The sequence below is a fragment of the Diceros bicornis genome, chromosome 6, assembly GCF_020826845.1.
Source record: "Diceros bicornis minor isolate mBicDic1 chromosome 6, mDicBic1.mat.cur, whole genome shotgun sequence".
In the NCBI taxonomy this organism is placed as follows: Eukaryota; Metazoa; Chordata; class Mammalia; order Perissodactyla; family Rhinocerotidae; genus Diceros; species Diceros bicornis.
The window spans coordinates 51728677-51754840 of record NC_080745.1 but is presented as its reverse complement, the minus strand read 5'-3'; the positions used below and the strand labels follow the sequence as shown (position 1 = coordinate 51754840).

Genomic DNA, 26164 nt, shown 5'->3' with positions numbered 1-26164 from the left:
TGACACGTCTGCTACAGTATTGAACTGCTCCTACCCATCTATTTGCCTTCCCATATCATATTATACGGTGTGACAAGACATCAGCACTAAATAATAGCACTTCTCTTTATTTGCTGATGGAAATAAGAGGCTATAAACTACAGAACCTAGCTGCCTATCAATAGACATTCATTTATTCATGGAATCATTTAAAAATATCTATTGTGTATGTAACTCTTTGCCAGGTATATTGTATAAGAATAGCCCCTTCTTTCAAGATGTCAATATAAAGACAAATTGTTCAAGCAAAATTAGGTAAAAATATGAGACATTAAAATTCAGCATTTTGTAAAATGGTTCAATCAGTAATTCCTATAGCTTTTCAAAGTACAGAGGTGCCAGTGGGGTGTGGGAAAGCTCAATGATATCTTCAGGTATAAAACAGTGATCTTAATAACTACCTCAAGGGATTTTTGTTGAAGGTTAAATGCAATAATGCATGTGAGTGCTGTTGGCATGGTGCTTGGAACAAAGTAACTGCTCAATAAAATTTAGCAGTTACTAATTCAGCTGAACCTTCGAGTTTAGCTCAAATTTGGTCTATATTTTGCAGAGACAGAAATATATGTATATAAGTCATTTAGGAGAAACGACAGTAGTATAGTAGTATTAAAGAGAATTAAATGAGTTTGAAAGCCTCATTTTTTTCTTTATACAAAATAGTATCAGGGTGATCATTAGTTTTTAAAGTCACCAGTTAAGTCAATAAAATGCAAATCCTGGGATTTATGTATCTTATTAGGTATTTCTCAGAGTCAGGAGATATATATATATATATATAGCCCATAAATTATTTTAGCTGAGAATTAATTACGTTTTAACTCAAATTTAAAATTAAACATAAATCCTGACTTTTTAGCTGTCCTGCTCTGAACAAATGATTAAACAATGACTGTTTTTTTATATTGTAGTATGTATATCTTTTTTTATGCCTATGTGAACACATTGATTTAAGGTTGAATCTCATTTTAGCCACCAAATGGCTGATGAAGTAATATATAAAATGCATTTCTCTGAAGGAATGATTTAATGATGATATTTTAATTGTTAAAGACCATACTATTGAGTGAGTTACAAAGGAAGTCATTTCGGGCATTTAAAAATTGATGTCGCCCTATTTCTGTAATAAGCATCAAAGTACAGTGTCCAGAGAAGTACACACACAATACCTTTCAACATTACTTCATTCTTTACCTGGTGAAATGACAGTTACCATTTGCTGAGGTCTTGCAGTTGTTGATGAAAATATATCTATTTTGATCACCCTGGAGGGTAGGAAAAGGAAGTCATTAATAAGACTATCTGTTGAGGTTTTTGATTGTATGACATTGTTTTAATTTTCTATTGTGACATAGAAAAATACCTCAAAAGAGGGAATATATACAAGGCATAAAGAAATGGACTAAATAATATCTGGGAGAGTTTTTCCAATTCTAAAATCCTAAAAGATTTTCTCACTTTAAGACATAGTTCAAGAATTGAAAACATCCAATTTCATTGTGAGCTAAGACAGGTTATCATATTCCGTATTCCTTTAATTTATACCACTCTTATAGTGGTACCAAATATGATAAAACAAAGGTATATCAACCTTTTTGGATTTAACTCTTCTACCTACCCATTTGTGATCTTTTGATTTTCAGAATCCAGCCACAAATGTGTAATTTTTTTTTTTTTTCCTTTTTGGGAAGAATATGGAAATCTAAATATATTTTTAATATCATTTGACAAGAGGTTGGGTTCACTTTCATTTGATCTGTATTGATATTATTTTTTTAATTAGACAATAAACACCATGGATGACTAAATGGAGGCCACATACATGCTATTTTAAGAATCAGTGAAAAGAAGTCTTTTCTCATTCACATTTTCTTAAAATCTTAAAAGGAGGAACTTGTCAAATTTGTATGCAAAGTACATAGTTGCTTTATTGTTTAGTGAAATTAAAAGACAACAGCTTCCCTTTATTACCAACTGGAAGAAACCCACATCTGAGTCTAAATTGTCTCCAGTTCCCGAAGGAAGCAGAAACTACAATGCCTGTGAAGCTACTCCATATTACAGTTTTTAGGTTGTTGGACCACTTGTGTCTTACTGTTGGTTCTTCTTGAACACATCTTCAAGAAGCTGGTAAGAAGTAGACTTGATCTATTTTGAAACTTAACCTGTATTAAGGAGGAGATAATAACCATGAAGTGCCATGTGGAACTAAGGCATCATGTCATTAAGTTATCCTTGGCTTTGTAGCATGTACCAGAGTACTGTGCAGGATTGGAGCAGAGGGTAGAATGGAGCCCTCAGCTCTTCTCTTAGTTTCTCTTTGAAATCATCCAGAGAAGTGAATGTTCACTTTTTTTTGTTTGTTTTTTTTTCACTGCTTGTTTTCAAAATAGTAATGAAATAACAGAGTCTTCAAACTATCAATTCATAAGTATTTAATGGAGGCCCTTGAGGTGTCCAGCACTGAACCAGGCATGTTGCAGATTGTAAAAAACTATTCAGTGTGACTTGTTTCTTTACTAGGGTTTCCAGATAGAACACAGAACACCCAGTTAAATTTGAATTTCAGATAAAAAATGAGTATTTTTTTTTTAGTGCATGTCCCATGTAATGTTTGCTAAATCCATATTTTTACTTGCTGTATCTGACAACCCTCTTCCTCCAGAAACTCACAGGTTGGTGAGAGAAGTAATTTATATGTATATGTAATATATATATATTACATCCTTAGGAAGCAACACGAAACAGCATGTAAGCAAGTTCTAAATTGTGTAGTTTAAGTCAGCACTTCATAGTTGTTTTTCTCCTGTGGCACAAATCGTAGATGGCCCTCATGAGAAGCATTAAGATCTGCAGCATAAATTTTGAGTTATGGTAGTTCCTGGTTATTTCTCCCATTTCTTTCAATTAAAAAAAGCAAATTGTAATGACATTTAATGAGAGTGTCTTTATTGTAGGGATAATGCTGAAGCTACTCTAGCCTATTATGTTTTTAAATGAATTATTCAGAAGTATCTTTCAGCTATTGTTAGTAACAAATTACCTGCACACCTGATCTTGTCACAATAATGTGTGTGCAGTTAAGAAGCCCCACTTTATCTTTAAATGTCATAAGATGTCCTGATCCCCCCAAGATCAGTGGAAATCAGAGGAGTTGGAGAAAAGCATCATTGGTGAGATTGGATTTGAATGAGGTCTTAAAGGCATAGGGAGAATGCAGTTAAGTGAGGGACGTGAAAATTTTGCCATAGAGACGCAAGGGTAGCCAATCCCCAGCAGATAGAATGACCAGAACAAGAGGTTACTCAGAAGTAGAAATATCCTCTTAGCTTCCTCAAGTCATCACAAATCCATGGAAGGGTTACCTCAAAAATCCTCTTTTTACAAAGCAATAATACATTTTAGACAAAGACCTAAAACCTGGGGAAAGACACAGCTGTAGTATTTGCTATCTATTCTGCTATATTTTAATTGCTGAACAACAGATAAGAAACTAAATTTATAATGAAATCTAAACTGTTAATTTAAATATTTTTAAATTCTGAAATGAGTTTGAGAGTCTGAGGAATGACATGTTTACATAAAGTCTGCTGAGCAGTGAGAGTCATTTGGGAAACTTTCTCCAACCTCCACAATGTCTCAAAATATTTATAATATCATGAACAAGATTATTACATGTTTTACTAAATAATCTCTGCAAGTAATCACTTGAACTTGTAAAATGTTATGCTTTATCTCATGTCTCAATGTCCTAAGTAGTTTGCTGGAAAATATTGAAAAGATCTTAAAAGGAGCAACTGCTTAACTAACAAGATGACAATGTTTTGGCAAATTCTTATTGTTTAGGGTAATGAAACTCAGGCCCTGTTAAGTCTGTGGGCCTCAGATTTTCATCACCAATGTGTCACTTTCCACTGTTGCCTTTGGGTATTATTTGTCAGGCCAAAAACTCTGCTACTTACTGCTTTAATCCTGGCTTGGATCCTGTAAATAAGCTAAAAAATATGATTTGCCATGTGAACTAGAGTATGGCTGGCATAATTACTTAGACTGTATCAACATGGTAAAAATGTATCACAAAAAAATTGTATTTATGCAATATAGCATGGATCTAGTTCTTGGCACATGTCTGGGTTCCAGTAGTTATTTTAGAGCATTTCTATTTTTTTTTTCAAATTACACACACACACAGACACACAGACACACGTTGGCTAAATATCTGTATGTATTATCTTCATTTTGCAGAGGGAGATCAAGGCTCTGAGAGGTTGAATGGCAGCCATTATCCCAGAACTAGGATGGAGAGTAACACAAATGTTGAGTTCAGCTTTTCTGGTCTCATATATATTCCTTCTCATATGTCATCTTTCTCTTTAAACTCTTGAAGAGAATTGAAGATGTCAAAACATCCATTAGTACAATGAAATTATACCAAGAAAGTCGTAGATGTATGAATGGTGATCACTTTTAATTTCTATGCTAGCTGGTAAAATAACCTTGTAAGAAGCTTTTGAGTGTGTGCATATGTTTTTACAAAGATCTCTGTCTGGCCTCCTGCGATATCCACCATGATGACGGAGAAACACCCCTGCTTTGTTCCATCTTCGAACAATGACCTGGCAAAGATGCCTAGATGTGGTTTGCTTAGGAGCTGGTCCAAATATCACTGCCAAGTGGATCACATTTTGCTTTGTCAGGTGTAATGTGACCAATTGTTTCTCTTTCTTACACTATAAATAAGCAAGGCAAAAGAACAGCTAGTTTATTTCTCTTCTGATTGTGTTCCCTATATTGTTCTAAGTTTAAAGCCTGGTGCTGGCCCTTTCTACAGATTAGAGTCTATTATTATTATAAAAAGCTGCCTTCTTAAAATGTCCATAATCCATACGTGTAACTTTCTTCTCAGATAACTATTCTAATGATTCTAAAGATGTCTAACATGAAATTTTGTATTAATTTTGAGGAAGAAGGATACTTTTAGTATGTATGTGATACAACCTTAGAATCAGAGAGTCATCAGAGGTCCCAGAGGCAAGTGGCTAAGAACGTAATCAAGAACTTCAGTCAGAGCTGTAGTGGGCAGATTCTGGAAACCACATTATTTTCCCGAACGTAAAATTTGGATGCTCCTTTTCTCCCCCACCACACCATTTTCCTAATAGGGCAGCTGCAGCTTCTAAAAATATTTCTATCAACCAAGCAAAGGGTATCCAACCAGCTTATTTTTCCAAGTTTATTTTCTTGGTCAGAAACATACGTGATTTGACCTCCTGGCCATATAGAGAAAGGAAATTAGTGAACATCTACCATTTATTTAGATATAAAATGCCATATCCCAAAAAAGACTTTATGTGTTGTTAAAACAACAATAATAATAATAGAACTCCTTATATGGGCAGGTCCTATAGAGCAGTGCCAAAGAGCTTCACTTGTCTTTGGATGGTGGTTCCTTGTCTTCCCTGTTTCTGTCCTGTACCCACACTTCCCATTTAACATCTTTGCCATGCACCTTGGGAGCAATGATCAGGGTCATCATGCACCATGTATTTATTGGGCAGGTGGCGCTAAACAGCCTTTGGCAGACCTGATTTGGGGTTGAAGATGCCTATGCAGTCAAGCTCTGTTTTTGTAATCTGTTGAGAATCTGCCCATTTCACATAGGTTTTTTGTTTAGTTTTGTTTGTGTTCTTTTTAGAAAGGTGGAAAGAGAAAGGAAGAAAGATCACTAGCCTAGGAAAAATATACTGAGAAATTGAGGCAAAAGGGAAATGGGATGTGTGGGGGCGGGGGGGGTGGGGTGAAGAGGAGAAAGGGATGAAAGCAGACCACTCTGTTCTGGGAGGTCTGGTATGCCTTTTAGAGCTGGGCCATAGTTTGGAGCTGTGCTTTCCAGCAGAAGTGCAAAGAGTCCATAAAATATAGATTGGTTGCTCAAAAGAAGCATGATTTACTCACATTGCTGTGACCACCCCATAACAATCAGCCAACCATTGCTGCAGATTTGCTACTTCGTGTGACCAATTACATGCAGAACTGCATGTTCTGGAGGTAGGTAGGACTGCCATCCTCTTATGAAAGTTGAGTTACCTAACAAAGGCAGATGCCCGAATAGAAGTCCATTCCATTGGATTGAAAAAGTACCTAAGCAAACTTGGCCAAGAAATGTTCACTAACGCCAGTAAGTACTGGAATTGTCCCACAGGTCTTCATTTAGATTATCTCATTGACTCTTTATCACCTTACAATACAGATAATATAGTCCCCCCCCTATTTTTTTTTTGGTGAGGAAGACTGGCCCTGAGCTCACATCTGTTGCCAATCTTCCACATTTTGCTGAGGAAGATTGGCCCTGAGCTAACATCTCTGCCCATCTTCCTCTATTTTGTATATGAGATCCGCCACAGCATGGCTTGATGAGTGGCATGTATGTCCATGCCCGGGATCCGAGCCTGTGAATCCCAGCCGCCAAAGCAGATTGCGCGAACTTAACCACTACGCCACCTGGCCGGTCCCAATATAGTCCCATTTTTAAGATAAGTAAACTCAGGCTCAGCAAGGTTAAGTAACTCATCTAAAGATATATAACTGGAGGGTCTGGAACTGAATATGTTGGGCTCCAGTGCCCACACTCTTTCTGTCATACAATATAGGAAATTGCAGAGGGAAGAGGAAAAAAAAAGTGATAGGGAAAATATTTTGGAGAAGAAATTTCAGATACATTTTCTTTAAATTAGACAATTTATTTAGAGCACATGGCACAGTGCCCAGCACATATAAAATGTACAAAAATGTCAGCTGTTATACTAACACTTCGTTTTAACAATTTTGCTCCTTTGACAGTGTAATGACAGCCTTTGTTGACACCCTTACCCAAGAGTATAGGATTTGTAGATAACAAAAGATAGTATATATTGTAATGTTTTTCTATTCTTATTAAAATTTCTTAGCAAAGACAGTAGTTCTTCATGTTTTAACCATTCTATTTCTTTGACACTAAGAGATATTTTAAATATAATTCAGGAAGTTAGTTGCTGACAGATGATCTCGTTTGTGTGTGTCAATGGGAATGCTTTAATCCTATCTAATTTTAGGCTTTCTCTGGATATAAATAGTTTGTTCTTGAGGATCAAGGTGAAATACCTCCATGCTGAAAGGTTTCCTGGAGACACTGTGCAGTGTTATTTGAGAGTTTACCACTTACATCTTGTGTTAAATAGTTTGGACCTCTCTGTAGGTCCAAACTATTTGGACTTCAATATAACTATAATATAGTTATATTAAACTATTATAGTTATAATATAATATAACTATAATAACTTTCTGGCTCTTGCCCTGTTCCCTAGTGTGATATCTCATTACTCTCTGACTTACTTTAGTGCTCCAAAAACACAGAAGTATTTGTAGTTTCTCTACTGTTTTCCACTGTCTGCTTTTGCTCACAGGATCCTTCTGCCTAAAATGCCTGCCCTCTTCCTTCTCCACTCCACTCCTCCCCACCTCTGACCTTGCCTGGCTAACTCTATTCTTGAAGACTCAACTCAGGCATAAGTTCTTCCAGGAAGGCTGTGCCTAAAGTCTTTCCACCAGGATGGTACCAGCTGCTGTCATTTGTGTTCTGGCCATATCATTGAATACTTAATTTTAATTATAATTATACTTTATTGTAATTATCCGGGTCCTCTGCGCTTGCCTTTTACCCTGCCCTCTGCCTAGATATACATTTTATGGATGAGAAAACTAACCTTAACCTTAACATAGAATGATCTATGACACAGTAGAGTATATGTCATTTCAACATACTTGGTGTTGGTGGTCCATATACCTATATGATTATCTATATTCTTTTATGGTTTTGTGTGGTTCTTCTTGGCTTTTGGGGAGGAGTGTTGATGGGGAGTTCTACTGAGGCAGACTATTCACCTGCTTGATGAAGATATTATGAATCTTAAAGAGTTACTTCTTCAGGCTCTTTTTGTCTTCTCGTTGAACTCCTAAGTGGTCTTCCCTTGTCTTGTTTCTTCTCCTACACTGCTTGACATTGCTAGAAGGATCTTAAAGCTTATGATCATGTCACCTGCATATTCTTAAATAAATAATTAAAATGTAGGAATGTCATACCTAATATCCTCTGCCTGCTACAATCTAGCTCCAGCTTACCCTTCTGGCTGAATCTTCCATATGCCCTCAATCCAACGTTGTTTCAGCAAAGTTGAACTTCTCAACACACTCTATCATTCATGCTGTCTCCTCTATTTAGAACATTCTTCTTTCTATTGCTATGAAACCAAATTCTGTCATTATCCTAAGACCTGGTAAACGTCTCCCCTTTTACATGGCGATTCCTAAGGTTTCTACCTGCATGCAGTTTCTTTTCTTTCTAGATCCCTTTGTATACACTTAGCTTGTAGGATTTACAACTTTTTCCCCTTGTAGTGTAATTATTTTTGTGCTTCTAACAAAAACTCCTGGAGTTTCAATTCCCCTCAACTGAAAAATGGAGATAGGCATCTGTATCATATATATAATAGTTATTCTTTTAATTGTATGTAACAAAGGCCAACTCACTCTAGTATGCCTCAAAAAAGGGACATATTTATTGTATGTCAACTGTACGTCAATAAAAAAAATTACCCAAAAAAATGAAAAAACAAAAAGGGACCATATTGGTTGGATAATGGGCTATCTTGTAGGTCCAAGGTTCTTTGGACCTTTCAAAAACTGTGACGAGCAGCCAAGAAATTCTTTCAAAACAAGTAGAATTTTGTCTCTCATCTCAGCTTTTTCTGTGTACATTTCTCAATCTTCTTTGCTGCAGATCTGTTTTCTCTGCCTTTTCTGTCCATATGGTGGAGATGGCATAGCCAGAGCTCACAAATTTTGACTTGTTCTCAGGTATCCGTGTCCTGGACTCCCAGTTCCCCCTAAACAGAATGTGACTGACTAGTTTGATCAGTTAGCTAACTGGCCCTGACCGCTTAATTCCAAGCAGGTATGAGCGTGAGAGCCTAGTGGCAAAGAAGAGTTATCAAAGGTTCACCTGGTGGATATACAGTAAATGGCATTATTAGAGAATTATGATTATGGTGCTCTGAGAAGCACTCTAAAAATGATTCTATTATAGGATTGTTGTGAGGATCAAATATGATAATTTGTGGTACAAGAAGTATAGCATGTGATAACGTGGAGTCAGACTACCTGGATTTGAGTCCCTGCTCTGCCACTCATCAGCTTTATGGCCTTGGGAAAATTGCTTAATCTCTGTTTACCTCAGTTTCTTCTTCTGTCAAACTGGGAAAGTATAATAGTAACTAAATTGTAGTGTTGTTGTGAAGATGAAGTAAGTTTAAAAGTGTAAATCCCTGTTACAGAAATTGGCATATGATCACTCAATAAATGTTACTTAGTGTTAAATAAAATTATTTGAATAGTTGCTAATCTATCATGAAGTGAAGATTTGTTTGCAATATCTCTCACTTGCCTTTATTAAACTATAAATTTCTTGAGAGTAAGGAATATGCATTATACATCACTGTATCTGTAATGGTGTGTAACATAGTTTCTTAACACATTATAGACACAGTAATTAGATGGATACATGGATGGATGCATGGATGGATGGGCGGATGGATGGGTGGATGGATGGATAGAAAAAGAAAAGAAGGAAGAGAGGGAGAGAGGAGGAAGGGAAAAATAAAACTAACCCTTTAAATGCACTTTGAATTAGGAAAGCAGATTTGGCTGCTTTGTTCATAAAGGATATCAGCCAACAATCTTTGGGGAAGAATAAAGAAAATAATATAACATGCGTCTGATAGAATGTTATGACTGACTGTGTCCTGCTCTACAGACTGAAATACTAGACAACTATGACTGTCTGATAGTGGGATGAGATATTCTCAATTTTGTGATTAAGACTGAATATAACAGCTGATGGTTGCAAGCCTCATGCTGTAGCTACACATAATTAAAACCACTAGATACTCTAATTAAGATTATTAAAAGTTCCATTAAGACATGATTTAATTAGCAGGTTATTTGCTGTGTGATCTTTAAAAATCTATCAAATGGTATGATGTTTTATTAAACTACGGGTTATATTCATTGAGCATTTTCTTTTGAGCCATTTTAGATGTAGAGTCTGCAAAAGTTATTGTTGAATCGCTAAGTAATTAGCTGCAATGTAGATTCCATTTTTGTTACTGCTGAGAAAACATTAATTAAGCACTTGGGCCTGATTAGATTGTCTGCCCTCGGGGTATAGAGGCATAAAATCACAAGAATGAAAAGAAGTGGCAGGGCAGTGTTTTTTATATAGCAGTGGACTTGGGGTTAGGTGAACATGAGTTCATGTCTATGCTGTTACCCAATTAGAATGGTCCAGGCAAATACAGCCCACAGAATAACACACTTTGACCACAGCCTTAGACCTGGCAAGGATGGATATTTCCAAGGTCAGAAAGACAGCATAATTAGTGGAAGGTACATGGACACTGGGAACAGATCAATCTGATTTAAAATCCAGATCTGTCACTTTTTAAGTGTATAACTCTAGGCAGTTCCTTGAATCTCTCTGAGCTTCAATTCCTTCATCTATTTAGGAGTAGGCAAACATTTTCTGTAAAGAGTCAGATAGTAAATATTCTATGCTTTGCATATCACATATGGTCTCTGTGGCATATACTTTTTGTGTTTTTCCTTTTTTTATTGTAACAACCCATTAACAATATAAAAACCATTCATACCTTGCAAAATGTACAAAAACAGGCTGCTGGCTGGTTTGGACAAGGGGCATAATTTTCTGACCTCCATATGATTGTTGTATTAAGAGATTTAACTTTTTTTTTTTGCTGAGGAGGATTTGCCCTGAGCTAACATCCATGCCAGTCTTCTTCTATGTTTTTTAGTATGTGGGCCACTAGCACAGCATGGCTGCTAACAGAGCAGTGTAGGTCCACACCTGGAAACCGAACCCAGTCTGCCAAAGTGGAGCGTGCCAAACTTAACCACCAGGCCACTGGGGCTGGCCCTAAGAGGTTTCACTTTTAAGCAGCAAGTACATGGTACAGAGAAGTGCTCAATACCTATTGGTTCTCCCAAGTATCAATGAAGCTAAAACTTTTGGTCAGTTTCAGTTGTACCGCAGCTATTTTAAAAATGACCCTACTCTGTGACCACTTGTGCACAGGATTCTCAGCTATAAATTCAAGGTAACAATTCATGGCTCTTGCTATCTGCCTTCCCAGTGCTCCTAATGTAGTAGGTGCTTAGTTAAGGATTGTTTGCTAATAGTAAGGGTGAAACTTAGTGCACCAGTGCCTCAGCATTCATAGAGACGTGGCTCTGAATGGAGCATGGAAGGTGAAATATAGAGCAGATGCACAGTCAGCTCTGCAGAACCTAGAACACAAAAGACAACTAAAGAATAGTTTTCCAAACATCCCGTATCTGTCAGTTACTGTCAGGCAAACTGTGATATCATGGGTGTATTAAGTAGAGGGAATAATGAGAACAATTAGGTGATATGAATCAGGGAAGACTTCTTGGTGGTACTAACATTGTCACCACTAACTTTATCTAGATATTTTTCTTCTTACAGTTATCCCGGATGGATTAGATGGTTTTTCCTAGCAATTCACTTTAGTCTCTATCAGAAAATAAAACAAAATAATAAACCCAGACAACTGGGGAGCACATTGGCCACACAATGCCTCCTGGTAGTCCTGTTTTGTCTCCTGTCAGCGATTTTATACAGGTTTAAGGATGTGGTAAAACAATCTTTTGAATTTTTAAAGGTCTTTGTATAGTCAATATACAGTGCTTTATAATTTCTTCTATCCCAACTCTGCTGGTCTCATTTCTCTCTCCTCTGCTTTTTGCTCCCAGAGTTTCAGCCATTGTGAATTACTTGCTGTTCCTTACACATGAGACTTTCTCATCCTTTTCCACAGGCTGTTCCTTGTGGTATGACCACCTCACTTTCTCCACTGACAAATTTCCACATGCACGTTAGTTCTTATCTGAGGCGTCACTTCTTCCCACAGCTTTCCATGATCCTCTCCACCATCAATCCATGCTCCTTCTCCACTCCTTCTCCCAGTCAGGGTTGGGACATTCCCATGTGATTCTCTGTCACTCTGTTCATGTCTCTGATCCCCTCTGATACTCTGATAACACTGCATTATAACTGTCAACAGTCTGTCTTACCTACTAGATTGTAAATTTGTGAAGGGCAAGGATTTTGTTCTTTACTCGTCTATATACCCAGCACCTAGGACAGCAGCTGGCTCAGAGTCTATATTCAGAAACTTTATTTAGGGCTGTGAGATAAAATACAAGAGACCAGTTAAATTTGAATTTCAGATAAACAATGAAGAATTTTCTACTATAAGTATATTATTACGTGGGACCCTCTTATACTAAAAAAAATTCATTCTTTATCTGAAATTCAAATTAAATCGGATGCCCTGTATTTTTATTTGCTAAATCTGGCAACCCTACTTTATGAATGAATGAATGAGTGTCATTCTTTCCTGTATTACAGCGAGAAACCATTTTCATTAATTTCTGCAAGTTTCAGATTAGAGAGTAAGCCATGGTAGAAGATTTCATCAATGTGATCTGAAATCCTTGATTGCACTTTGAAAACATGTTTTTATATTTACAACAGAAGGACTTACTCACCATGAAGAGATGACTGTTAATCCTTTAGGAACTTTCCAGATTAATAGAAAAAGCATGACAGTTATGATGGTTTATCAGATAGATAAACAAGAATGAATAGAATCTGTTGAGGTTAGACATGCTATAATAATAAAATAATAATAATAATGTCTAATGTTTATTGAGTGATTTCAGTATGTCACTGATTTCAGTGGGTTCTTTTCATATGTTTACTTGCTTATTCCTCATAAAATTAGCCCTATTAAATAATATTATTTTCCCAGTTTTTTCCCTAAGAAAATCGAGAGGCAGAGAACTTAAATGTCTTATTCTAGATCACACAGCAATTAGTGGCACATCTGGTATTTGAACCTGGATAAAGTAACTCTTGAATCTGCTCTTCTAATTCCTATGCTGTACTCTCTCAATGGACAGGTTTACCATGACTTAATATATGCAGTTGACGCACCTTGTGTAATTAAATTATGAAAAATTATCATGGAGAGAATATTTATTTCCCAATTACAGTGGAAATATTAAAAATATAATTTCAAAGCAATATTAAACATAAGTATTAATTATTCTGTGTGTACATAGATATCTATGTGAAATGTTTGCATATATACACATACAATCGGTAGCTTAACCTTTTAAGAGCTCCCAAGTGCCGCTCTAACAGTTGTTAAGGGTGTGAAGAAGCGGATGACTCTGCTGAAAAAAATACCTTCCTTAGTTTGTCATCTAGTTCCTATAATTGCTGCCAATGAAAGAGGGGCAGAAGGCAGTGCTGTAAGGGACACTGGAGGATACTGTGTCAAACGTTTTTACTTACTAACCTGCTAAGCTGGTATCTCATCAGTGTGATCAGACTAGGCCGGCATACATTAGCTCTAGCCCTGCTAGCTGCGGGTGGCTTTGGGGTGAGGGTTGAGGCGTGGCTCAGGGATGGACAACAGCCAAACATGCAGTCAACACAGACAAGGCCAGGAGAGTAAAAGACCTCACCAGCCTCTCTACCCAGAAGTTGCTTGTAAGAGTCAATTTCTATTATTCCATATATTTACTTTTAAAAAATATTTATTTTATGATAGAAAATTCAAGTACATGATATAAAATTGAAAAGCTACAAAAGTAATTTTCTGTCCTTCCTCTGTCCTTTAATCACACATTTTCTTCTCTGGATGTAATTACTTTCTCTAATGTATCCCGAAATAATCCACACATTTTATTGTGTGCTTATTTGTGTGTGTGTGCATTTTACATAAAAGAGAGCATATACACATGGTTCTGCACCATGGTCTTTTCACCTAAGATATCCTGGAGGTCATATACGTATAGGTTTTCTTCAGTTCTTTTAATTTTTTTAATATTCCCTTACTTTATTGTAGAAGATTTTTTTAATCAACCCCACATTGATGGATATTCAGATTATTTCCAATGTTGTTATTACACACAATGCTGCAGTAATATACTTTTATTGTCATTATTTCCCCAAATTGTGAGTACATATGTGAGATAAGTAATTGCAAGAAAAATTTTAATAAATAGTGCTGAATTTTTATACAAAGCTGAATTGTCTACAAAGGTTTAGACAATTATATTTCCACCAGTAATGTATTCACATGCCTTTGCATTTCTCTCACTCTGAGTGAGATGTGGCATATTTTCATATGTTTAAATGCTATTTCTTCCTTGTCTATGAACTGTTCATATCATTTGCTCATTTTTTAGTTGAGGTATTGTTTTTTTATATTCTTATTGACTTGCAGAAACTCTTTACATATTAAAGAAATTGGCTTTCAAATATTTAGATATTTAAACTACATAGTATTTTAAAACCATTTAAAATCATTACATATATATATATATATAATTTAAATCACAGGTATTGGGCAGGTAGGGCAAGTCTAATATGAATCAAAATTCTTGGTAAAAACTGATTTATATATTCAATACATTCAATACCCTGTGTGCTTTTTCTAACCACCATCAACTGTAGGAGTTTTGATTGTATGCAGTGGTTTGGCTTTAGCACTTTTTATTCAAATCAACCTTGTATACATATAGCCATGACATTCCTTTCTTTACCAATTAAGTTGTTTCTTCTGTTTATCTTTGATTCAAAGTTAATCTTCAGTTTGGATAAAATTATAGCATATTAGGTGCACTGGATTCTGAAATCAATGAAGAATTTTGTTTAGAGAGCAAGCTCTTTATTGAAATAATGCAAAATAGGAAATATTTGATGAGCATGTACCAAAAAAAACAGATTTTTTACAGTATAGCTCTATTTTAAAATTCTATATATTTCTCATCTCTAAAAGATCCCAATTAAAATCTGAATTTTAATTTTTAATTATCAAAATATGGTTTTATAAACATTTTTTACATTGTTCCTGACTTCTGATTGTGAGAATATATTTCAAGTGAATATGTTTGATTTCTATGTGAAAATGCATTTTTAGTCATAGAAAAAAAATATGAATATGAAAATCTATGCCAAGATATGCCACTTACATATTCAGGTATTAGATCATGATGACAAGCTTATAATATCCTTTCTATCTAAAGAAATATCCTTGGATTTGTGATGAATCGTCTCAGGAGCTTTGAAAACCATGATAACTAGAACTTTTAAAAAGTGTCCACATCAGTAAAACTACCTAATTACAGAGGAGGACAGAGCGGTGATTTCAATCACCATTTCACATGTGAAAATGAAACAGAGAATGGGGCATTTTCTCAAGGTCACACACTAAGTTGGCAATAGAACGAGAAATAGGAGACACTCTCTTGACATGTTGCCTAGAATTCTTTATAGAAGAGAACACACTCCTGGCTTGAAGGCACTTTAGGTAAAAATCCTTTGAAATGTGTGACCATGCAACTGAACATTCATTTTAAACATGCATCAGTTGAGCATTACTAGGACATCAATTCCAGTCGTCTTTCCAAGATACTTCCTTTTCCTCTACTTTAAAGACAGGAAAAATTGAAGAATTATTTTTCAACTCTGTGGAATGCAGAAGAAACAAAGAAAAAGGCAAAAACTAATGTATTATTTTATTCTTTTTTTTTTTTTTTTGAGAAAAGTTGGCCCTGCACTAACATCTGTTGCCAATCTTCCTCTTTGTCTTTTTTCTCCCCAAAGCCCCGATACATAGTTGTATATCATAGTTGTAGAGTTGTAGCTCTTCTATGTGGGACACTGCCTCAGCATGGCTTAATGAGTGGTGAGTAGGTCCGTGCCCAGGATCCGAACCTGTGAACCCCGGGCTGCTGAAGTGGAACACATGGACTTAACCACCGTGCAACCAGGCTGGGCCTATTTTATTATTTAAAGTACTCATGACCCATGAGATACCCGTGGAATAATTTGTCTGTTAATATCTTCTCCCAAAATTCAAACTTTCTTTGGCTACTTACATTACAAAATTACATGTATCACTCTCTGAAAAGTAAAACCAGCCACCAGATTGATCTTAATCCAGATTATTTTATGAAATATGGGTCAGAGAAATGGAAGCATAGAGTTAAGAGGAAAGTAAGTGTTTGATGTGAGTAAATGAACAGAACATCTATTATGTTGTACTCCAGGTTTGATTTTTTAAAAATTTTTTGTAGTAAAATTCCTTCTCTTTTTTTTCCTCTTAAAATACCTCTAAATCATTCAGAAATAGACCAAATGGGCCCCTAAGAAAACAATGGCAATGTAATATCTAAATCTGTACTTCTAAACAACCAATAAAATAATAACAAGGAATAAACGAGAACGAGAAACTCTTCCTTCTCTCCATAAAATGCACTCTGGGGAGACATTCTTTAAATTTGTAAAACTTTGCCAAAGAGTTTAACATTCGAAGCCAGAGTACAGGGTAAATACCATTTGTACTCCAGCAACAACAACAACAAAAAAACTAGGCCTCAGAATTTGTTCGGTGGTTATTTCTCACCCTCGTTATAACGGCATGTACAGAGAATTATCTTTAATGGCTATATAGTGAGCACAAGCCATCAATCACATCAACATTCAGAGGAATGAATGCCTTCAAAAATGGAATATGGAAGCGGTATGGATTACTGTTGAATCTCAGTTCAGCTAATGTCACAAAAGAAACACAACAGAAAAGGAATAGCAGTATATAATATCCCTCTGCAAATGCTTTTTCCTCCTGTTTCTCATTAATGCCACGTATTAGGTTGAACCATATGAAATTGCCAATAATTGGCCATTTCTAACCTGGGAATACGGCAATTTCATTTGGTTCAATCTAATAAATGTCTGTTCCTTGTCATTGAAGCATGCCACAGGATGTAAAATTTATATATCAGATAAAAAATTTATGATATTATGCATACAGCAGAAATAATATGAAAAAGGAAGGTGAAAATTGAATTCTTCCAAATTCATCACTCTGTTTCTACTTATTATGCTCTTCCGTGGGTCTGGATCCAAGAGGATTTGCCTTCTCTCAGGAAGTGAATTAATACAGTGAACGGAAATATCCACTTACATTACCAGGAAGAATAAACTTTAGAGTTACTTTATGAATAAGATTTATACTTGTTCTGCCTAGAGAATCATTCTCTTTGAGGTCATGTCATGAGTCCCTATTGTTAATGGGAAACCAGAGATGGCTGGGCAGACTCCAGAAAGTGAATCTGCTTTGAACTCAAGTCTTTGTTCATCATGAGTTGATATATATTCTCAATACATTGATTTTTATGCCTTTGTTTTTTCAGTGGTCCTATATTCTCCATTGGAAGTTTCTGAAGAGCAGAGATCATATTTTCTGTTTAGATATATTCTTTAATATATAAATGGCTATACAGTAACCATATTTACTTTACTATGTGGAAAGGACATCAGCGTTCTAAAATTATGCATCTAAAATGACTTCCTTGATACTTTATTCTATCATGGCATACAAACTGTTACCTCTAATTGAGCTTTCCAAATAATTTTTAAGATTTTATTTAATATGGTAAAGGAAAAAGAGTTTACTTAGTCTCTTTTGAAAAATAAATCCTTAGACTAGCCTACAGGCACTTAATGATGGGGCCCTGCCTCCCTCTCTGGCTTCTCCTGGCCCCTGCCTTCTTTTCCTTAAACCCTGAATTTCAACCTTCTTTGTTTTACAGTAAGTTAGTTCTTACTTCAGGGCTGTTGCATATGTTGTACTTGCTTCCTAGAAAATAACTTCTTCTAACTCATCTTGCTAACCCAACTCATCCTTTGCGTCTTAATGTCCTTAAAAACGTTGTCTGGGGGCGGGCCCTGTGGCATAGCGGTTAAGTGCGTGCGCTCTGCTGCTGGCGGCCCGGGTTTGGATCCCGGGCACTCACGGAGACACCGCTTGTCAGCCCATGCTGTGGCGGCGTCCCATATAAAGTGGAGGAAGATGGGCACAGATGTTAGCCCAGGGGCCAGTCTTCCTCAGCAAAAAGAGGAGGATTGGCATGCATATTAGCTAAGGGCTGATCTTCCTCACACAAAAAACAAAAAACAAAAAACGTTGTCTTGTCCTCTGAATTGCCAAAAGAGATCTTCCCTATGATCTCTGATTGCATGCTCTTTGATCAACATTTTCAATTATACATTTGCATGCTAATTTAACATCTGTCCCCACTAGACCTCAGGGTTCAGGCATTCAGAATATAATAGCCCTCTGTAAATATTTGTTAAAATAATTATTGACATTATTATTATATTCATGAAACATGTTAATTCTTAAGAATAATAAAGTATTTGAGGGATGTTCACCAAGGTGTTAACTTTAGTTATCTCCTGGCAGATAAGGTTATGGTATTTTTCTTATGTGTGTGTCTGTGTGTATAACTATATGTTTTTCTGTAAAGAACATGTAGAAATATTTATGTGGAAATTTTTTTTCCTTTAAAAGTGCTGTTGAGGGATCATGGAAGTTTGCAAAGATGAAAACTTGAACTGGAATAGAGGGTTCTTAGAGGAGCCATCTGCATGTGCACAGGCATGGAGATAACTAATGACTGGTGTCTTTTAAGGAAACAGTTTTCTGTTGCAAGTGTGGTAGAGAATAGTCTGTATAGTGCCTGGAAAGGTGGTAGATCAAATAGTGGAGGACCTCAAACTCTAAAGGAAAGTATAGGGACTTTTCTTTTTTGAATGTTTCTTTTGAAAGTTCTTATGCAAAGAGCTGACATGATTAGATTTACATTTGAAAATGTGTGGCAAAGTCAGATTATGGATTAGAAGGGAGAGAGAGTGGAGGCAGGGAGATCAGTTATGAGGCCAGATCAGTGTTTCAGGGTACAGATGGTGATGGCCCAAAGTAGGGCAGTGGCTATGGGAATACAAAGGAAGGATGGAAATAAGAGACAAGGAAAGGTAGAACCAACATGACCAAATATATGCAATGATGAAGAGAGAAGAGTGAAAAATGAATCTAATCTTTTAAGCATAGGTGAATGCAAGAATGGTAATGTCATTTAACAAGATAGGGAAACAAAGGAAAACAGTGGTCTTGTGGTTAAGAGAAAATGAGGTTTGAATTAGATGTTGCAATGGAACTTCCAGACAGGGGTGTCCAATAGGAGAGAGGTGAAAGTTAGAAATGAAGACTCGGAAGTCATTAATATAAAAGTAATAACTGAGGCCATAGGATTATATAATATTTCCCTAACGAGAGAAGTCAGAGCAATAAAAAAGAAGACCCAAGACAGAATTTTGGGGAAACAACTATATTTCAGTGAACTGGGAAAGAGGATTCAGCAAAATTAGTTGCAAAGGTGGTGTCAGAAAAGAAGTGAGAGACTTATTACAGAAACTTAGGGAAAGAGGTTTCAAGAGCAAAAGTATATTCAAAAGGGTCACATGCTTCCTGAATGTCAGAGGACCCTAAAGGGATGATGATGATGATGATGATAGCTATCATTTCTTGGTTGCTTTCTCTATGCCAAGCTTGGTCAGAAGATATGTATTTATTTGTATGTATTAATTCATTTTACACTTAGTATATGCGTTCTATTAGAGTGTTGGAAGTATAAATCATGGTGGAATAGCTTCATGACTAAATAGGAAGTAGAGTCGGTGAAAGGCCTGATACAACTTTTTCTTCAAGAACAGTTATCTGCTCTGGGGCCAAACTTTCAAATAGAACAGTTGAATTTGCCACAAACGCTCCAATTTTAGTTCATAATCAATTCAAAGTATAATTTCATTTTAAGTGGTTCTTTGATGCTTGTCATATCCTATCACTTTTGAATATCCTACTTATAGTAAGATTGCCTTTGATTTTGAGATGAAAAGGATTTATTTTTTTTCAATGTGAATGAAACTTAACTGTGGACATTAAACTGCTGCACTTGACTGAGAGTGGAGGGCTCTGACCCATGGATTGCTGTAAGCTCATAAGCAATTGGAGTAGTGTCAGTTTCCATGAAGGCTGGCACTGAGGGAATCTGGGACTCTGTTGACAGCGGTCACATTGCTCGAGCTGAAAAGGGAGAGCCTCTACTCAGACAGCTACGTTGCATGAACTATGTTCTGCTTTGGCCTCATACACTCTGTGTTTGTTCCCCTGAGATATCAGTCTACTATAGAGTTCTCTAGCAGCCATGAGACACAAGAGAATTGCTTCAGAACGAGAAGGGTCAATGTAAACCCTTGCTATGGATTATTCAGATACCGACAGTGACTCTACTTTGGGATACAGTGATGATGAAGATTCCAGTGATGAAGGTCAAAGAATATCAGAGTCAGTGCACAGAAAACTGTATTTGCAAATATGTTCAGATTTTTTTATGCTGTATAATTTCAGCAAAGGGAATTTCTAACTCCTCAACAGATGCTTAAAAAGAGAACACTACTAAACTGCATAGCTTTGACTGTAATTATTCATTAATCAATGGCAAGCTTGTGAAATATCTATTAATCTGCCAAACATGTACTTCTGCAGTAGTACATGTTTATTAATTGTCCCACTGAAATCAGCTAACACACAGGTAAAGAACTGGATGACTATGAGCTTTTATTTTTAAAAACGATGTGCATGTTAGACCTGGAGTGTTGTGTAGATACATGTACATTTACTTACTATAAAGAAGCAAGCCTAATGTGTTGAGCATTCAAAGGCAAGATGCATTTGGTGAAAGTTTTTAATTAAGTAGATTGGGCATTATCTCATAATTCTAATTATAAAATTCTCTCATGGTCAATGTTATTTCAAAATCTCATTATGTTCTTCTATTAGAAATTATCAAATACCCTGATCTGCCAAAAAGTAAAAATGGAAGCTCAGTTTTTTAAAATAACGCTATCTGCCTCCCTCTTCTCCTTCCCCGTGTCTAAAGCAGTAATACAGGGAACCCTTGCTAACTTGGCATATGCTGTGTGTGAAACCAGTGTCATAACAGCGCTGTGGGAATAGAAATAAGTTTAATAAAAACGTGGAGCTATTAGGACCTCTGCATTATATGAGTTTGTAATATTTTATATCTAAATCCAAATGATATTTGCCTTTACGATGGTCCTTGGACCTACAAAGAAAATAAGCATGCACAGCAAGTCACAGTATTGTCAGCTTATGTAAGCAATATCGTCTCATGAGAGTTTCTACCATCTCTCCTAAAATAAGGGATTAATATATGTCAATACTAGGTCAGATAGCATTTTGTCTCTCACAGGAGCAGGCTTTCTGAGTACATAGGGACAACATCTCTAGACACCTGCATAGACAAGCATAATGGTTAAGCACCTTAGTAGTAAAGATACAGTGGGGGCCGGCCCCGTGGCTTAGCAGTTAAGTGCGCGTGCTCCGCTGCTGGCGGCCCAGGTTCTGATCCCGGGCACGCACCGTCGCACTGCTTCTCCGGCCATGCTGAGGCGGCGACCCACACACAGCAACTAGAAGGATGTGCAACTATGACATACAACTATCTACTGTGGCTTTGGGGAGAAAAAGGGGGGAAAAAAGGAGGAGGATTGGCAATAGATGTTAGCTTAGGGCTGATCTTCCTCAGCAAAAAGAGAAGGATTGGCATGGATGTTAGCTCAGGGCTGATCTTCCTGACACACAAAAAAAGATACAGTAACAGTGTAATGGCAACACGAGTTTGTGATTGAATGAAGTTGGCATTGAATAATTTCTTATTGTTATGTAATGTTATTATAAAGCAATATAGCAGGGCTAGAATATAGCGATGGATAGGAATTCTAATAATTTGAGAATCAAATGGTTTATTGGATTAGCTTTGCAATTGGGCACCCATAAACATATTAATGCTCTTTTTATTAATAGTTAAGTATAATTTTTATAATGACAGACAGACATTATGACTATTTACTGCTCAGAAATTATTCTACATTAGAATGAATTTAGAATTGTTGTCAAATGAATATCTGATAGCACAGTGTATAAGCAGTGGAATGTTGTGGAAAGAACATGGGCTTTGGAGCGAGCCAGATCTGTGTTCAAATCCAGGGCTGCAACTCACCAGCTATGTCTGACTTTGGGTACATTACCTAATATTTATCCCTACATGTAAATTTGGGATAAAATACTCACCCTCTGTTATATGCATTAAGATTTGTGCAAGTTTTTTAATAAGTATAGTTCCTGATATATACTTAGATGCTCAATAAATGGCAAATAGTATAATCTATTTTTTAATACGCTGTTTTCCCTCCATGTTATACATCTTCTTTGTTTTGATATATATCACTTTACTAGGTACTAAGCCGGATCATAGGCCATAACTTACAAATTTTCCTTTTTTTTGTGGAAGATTGGTGCTGCACTAACATCTGTTGCCAATCTTCCTCTTTTTTTTTTTTTCTCCCTAAAGCCCCAGTACATAGTTTTGTATCATAGTTGTAGAGTTGTAGCTCTTCTACGTGGGACGCTGCCTCAGCATGGCTTGAGCAGTGAGTAGGTCCACGCCCAGGATCCGAACCAGCAAACCCCAGGTTGCCGAAGCGCAACGCGCCAACTTAACCGCTATGCCACCAGGCCGGCTGCACAAATTTTCCTTTTTAAAATAAAATATTTTCAATTTCTAGTGACTATGTTACTCTTCTGATCTTTGATTTTTTCTCGTCTACATTTTAAAATACCTATGTATTTTCTTTTTGTTGCAAGGAAATTGCATTAATTTTTAAAAGTATATCCAATTTAGGCCAGATGATATGGTAAAATTTTAAAATATTGGAAATATGTGACAAAAGCATTTTTAAAAATTCATACGTACAGAAAATATATTCAAAATGATGCATTAAAAGACTGAATAATTTTTAAATTGTCAAGATGGAAATATGTTTTAAAGAAAGATTTAATATGATATTTTCTAAAAAGCTATGATAGGTGTTTTTGTTTCTGTTTTTTTAGATTGGCAGCAATTTGTAGTAGCATATGCTGCCATGAGTAACCTCCTAAGAAATAAGTCTTTCACACAATTTATGAAAGCCCTGATGAGCAGTACTGATGTTTTCTGCCTGTTTGGTTCACTTTGCCAAAAATTCCCATCAGAAAGTGATAATGAAGTTGAAAGTACATTGTCTACTCCTATGGAACAGAAAGAAAATCCTCACTTTTTTCTTGAGTAGGAGTGTTTCATAAAACACCAGACAGTGACTCCACAAGGATAGACACGACAATGTTGGTGATGAGAAGAATTAGAAGTAATAAAAGACAGAACACACTGCGCTCTAAGTGCGGGGCATTATGATAAACTTATCTTTGATTATTTTATTGATTACCACAGAGCAAGTGGGCATTCTTATCATTCTCATTTTTACAGGTGAGGAAACTGAGGCTTTCATGTAGCTTATAGCTTGTCTTATAACACCAAGACAGTGTGAGTCCAAAGCCTGAACTCTGCTGAACTACCCGAGGGCTCAAGACTATGGTGCCTGTGCCATTCCTGTACCAGATACTTACTAGGCACCTCCTATGTGCCTGACATTCAGAATAAAATGGGGAGCAAAATTAGCCATGTAACCTGCCCTCATATGGTTTAGTGGGAAGGGGGATAGAGTCATTAACCAAGTGACCACACAAATAAACGTATAACTTACAAACTGTGATAGGTAGTTGGACAGAGAGGTATGTAGGGCCATGAGAACAGGTAAACAGGGAACCTGACCTAGTTAATTCAGCATGGCATCCCCGAGGAAAGGGCACTTAGGCTGAGATCTAAAAGATAAGCAGAGATGAACAGCCATGGAGTTGGAGAGGAACTTCCTGGGCTTAAAGAAAGCATGTTAAGAAGATCTCATGAGAGGAGGGAAATAATGTGTTTAGGCATTGAAAGGAGGCCAATTTGACTGGAAGGCAGAGAATGTGAGGGAGGCACTGGGAGGATCATACCGGGAGTTGAGGAGACCGTAATAAAAATTTTAGAATCAGAAGAAAACTTAGTATGTTAGGTGGATTACAAATATACAGTAATCAATAGCTTTTTTTTAATAGCAATAACCACTGAGAAACAGAAATGGAAAAGGAATGCTATTCATAAAAGAAACTGATGACATAATATACCTAAGAATACTTGTTTTAAAATATCAGGACTCAAGTGAAAAAGATTAAGAAATCTTATTTAAAGACATAAAACTAGATCTGAACCAGTGGAGAGTCATGCCATATTCTTGTATGGAAACTTAATATAACCAGAAAGTCTTTCTGAAATCAATGTCTAACTACAATGCAACTGTACCAGAATCCCAATGTGGGTTTTTTTAGAAGTGGAAAAAATGATTTTAAAGTCTATGTGAGGGCCGGCCCCATGGCTTAGCGGTTGGGTGAGCGCACTCCACTGCTGGCGGCCCGGGTTCGGATCCCGGGCACGCACCGACGCACTGCTTCTCCAGCCATGCTGGGGCCGCGTCCCACATACAGCAACTGGAGGGACGTGCAGCTGTGACATACAACTATCTACTGGGGCTTTGGGGGAAAAAAAATAAATAAAATTATAAAGTCTATGTGAAATATGAATGCTTAAGAATATCATCAAGATATTTCTGAAGAAAAAGTTTTAGTAAGGGGAAACTTTGCTTTACCAAATACTAAATATTAGTAGTTAACTATAAAGCAATTGTAATCTTAACAGCACAATGTGACAACAGCGAAAGACAAAAAGATGAGTGGAAAAAAAGAGTTCAGAAGTATATGTGAGAACTTATTTTGAAAACGTAAAAATCCACTGGGAACATCTTTATTTCGAAGACTTTAAGAGCCTGTTAGTAGAGACATATGATGTGTTGATTGTGATTTTTAGAATGTGTTATTAACACTATATTATTTCCTATGTGTATATCTCTGTAATGTATTTCAAATTTATATTTATCATTAATTATATTAACTTAGAAATTTTACTTTTCTAGGAAAAAGAGTACGTTTTCAAGTATAACTTAATGTTTCCATGACAGTGGTACTATTAAATTTTTGGTTGCTCAAAATGAAATGTGAATGTTCATTTAGCAAACCCAACTTTGGCCACTGGATAAGACAAGAGATATCAGGGCAGATTTTTAAAGGTTTAAGAGGTTATAGATATTCCTGCAGTGACAAATTAGATGCTTCTAAAGAGAGAGTAGATACATATTTCAATCAGAGTGATTAAGATTTGTCAAATACTCTTGAAGAATCATAAGCTCTGGTATAGATGAATAACTGTGTATTATAAATTGCCAAAAGGTTAACCACATAAAAACAGATACTCTAAAGTAAGGAAACAATTAAAACAGATCCATCATTCTCAAGGTTATAATGATAAATTCATACACAAATGGATTAGATATTCAATTTCCAGAAATATATTTTCAGGTTCTTTAAAAACTATCATCTATTCATATTCATTACTTTCTTTATCATTATCCATTTAATTCATTAATTGCCCAAAGAGCCCAGGGAATGATGATATAAAATTTTGTTTCACTCGTGTAAGTGAAACTTTAGGTTTGAGAATTGTAACTACTGGCTTAGAACTGTAGGATTTGTGTGATTAATGACAAGAGTAAGGTGGTTCCTCAGGACAAAGAAATGTGAAACATGAATAAAGCTTAAACCTGGAAGTGGATAAATCAGAAAAGCATACATAATTTAATATGTTTCCTGAATTAATCACAATGAACACTTTTCTTTGGTATTAAAGGTTATTTTACTTCAATGTCTCTATTTTTTATATAGGGAAGATGTGAGAACAGCAAACGTAATTGCTGCAGAAGCTGTAACCTGCCTTGTGATCGACAGAGAGTAAGTACATTGCTTTATTATGCATATTGCACACTCACGTCAGTGACATACATAAGTTCCTGGAATTAGGCATCATTTTATGAAGCTATTAATACTTGTCTTATATCTTTTCATTTTAAAATGAGTTCTGTATTTGACTCTCATTCCCTATTATTCTTGGAAGTGGCTGGCTCTGCCATTCTAGCTTTATGATCTTCAACAAGGTACTTAACCACTAGGATCTGCACCTCGGTTAG

General features: G+C 36.2%; 1 protein-coding gene across 2 annotated transcripts in view; it reads left to right on the top strand.

The window, feature by feature from the left end:
* PRKG1 (protein kinase cGMP-dependent 1) overlaps positions 1 to 26164 on the top strand; it is a 1198754-nt gene that overhangs the window by 1024549 nt on the left and 148041 nt on the right. For both annotated transcript variants that reach the window (XM_058543436.1, XM_058543435.1), the window contains exon 8: positions 25863 to 25928. In XM_058543436.1, coding sequence (XP_058399419.1) covers positions 25863 to 25928 — 66 coding nt within the window. The remainder of the gene's footprint in view (positions 1 to 25862; positions 25929 to 26164) is intronic.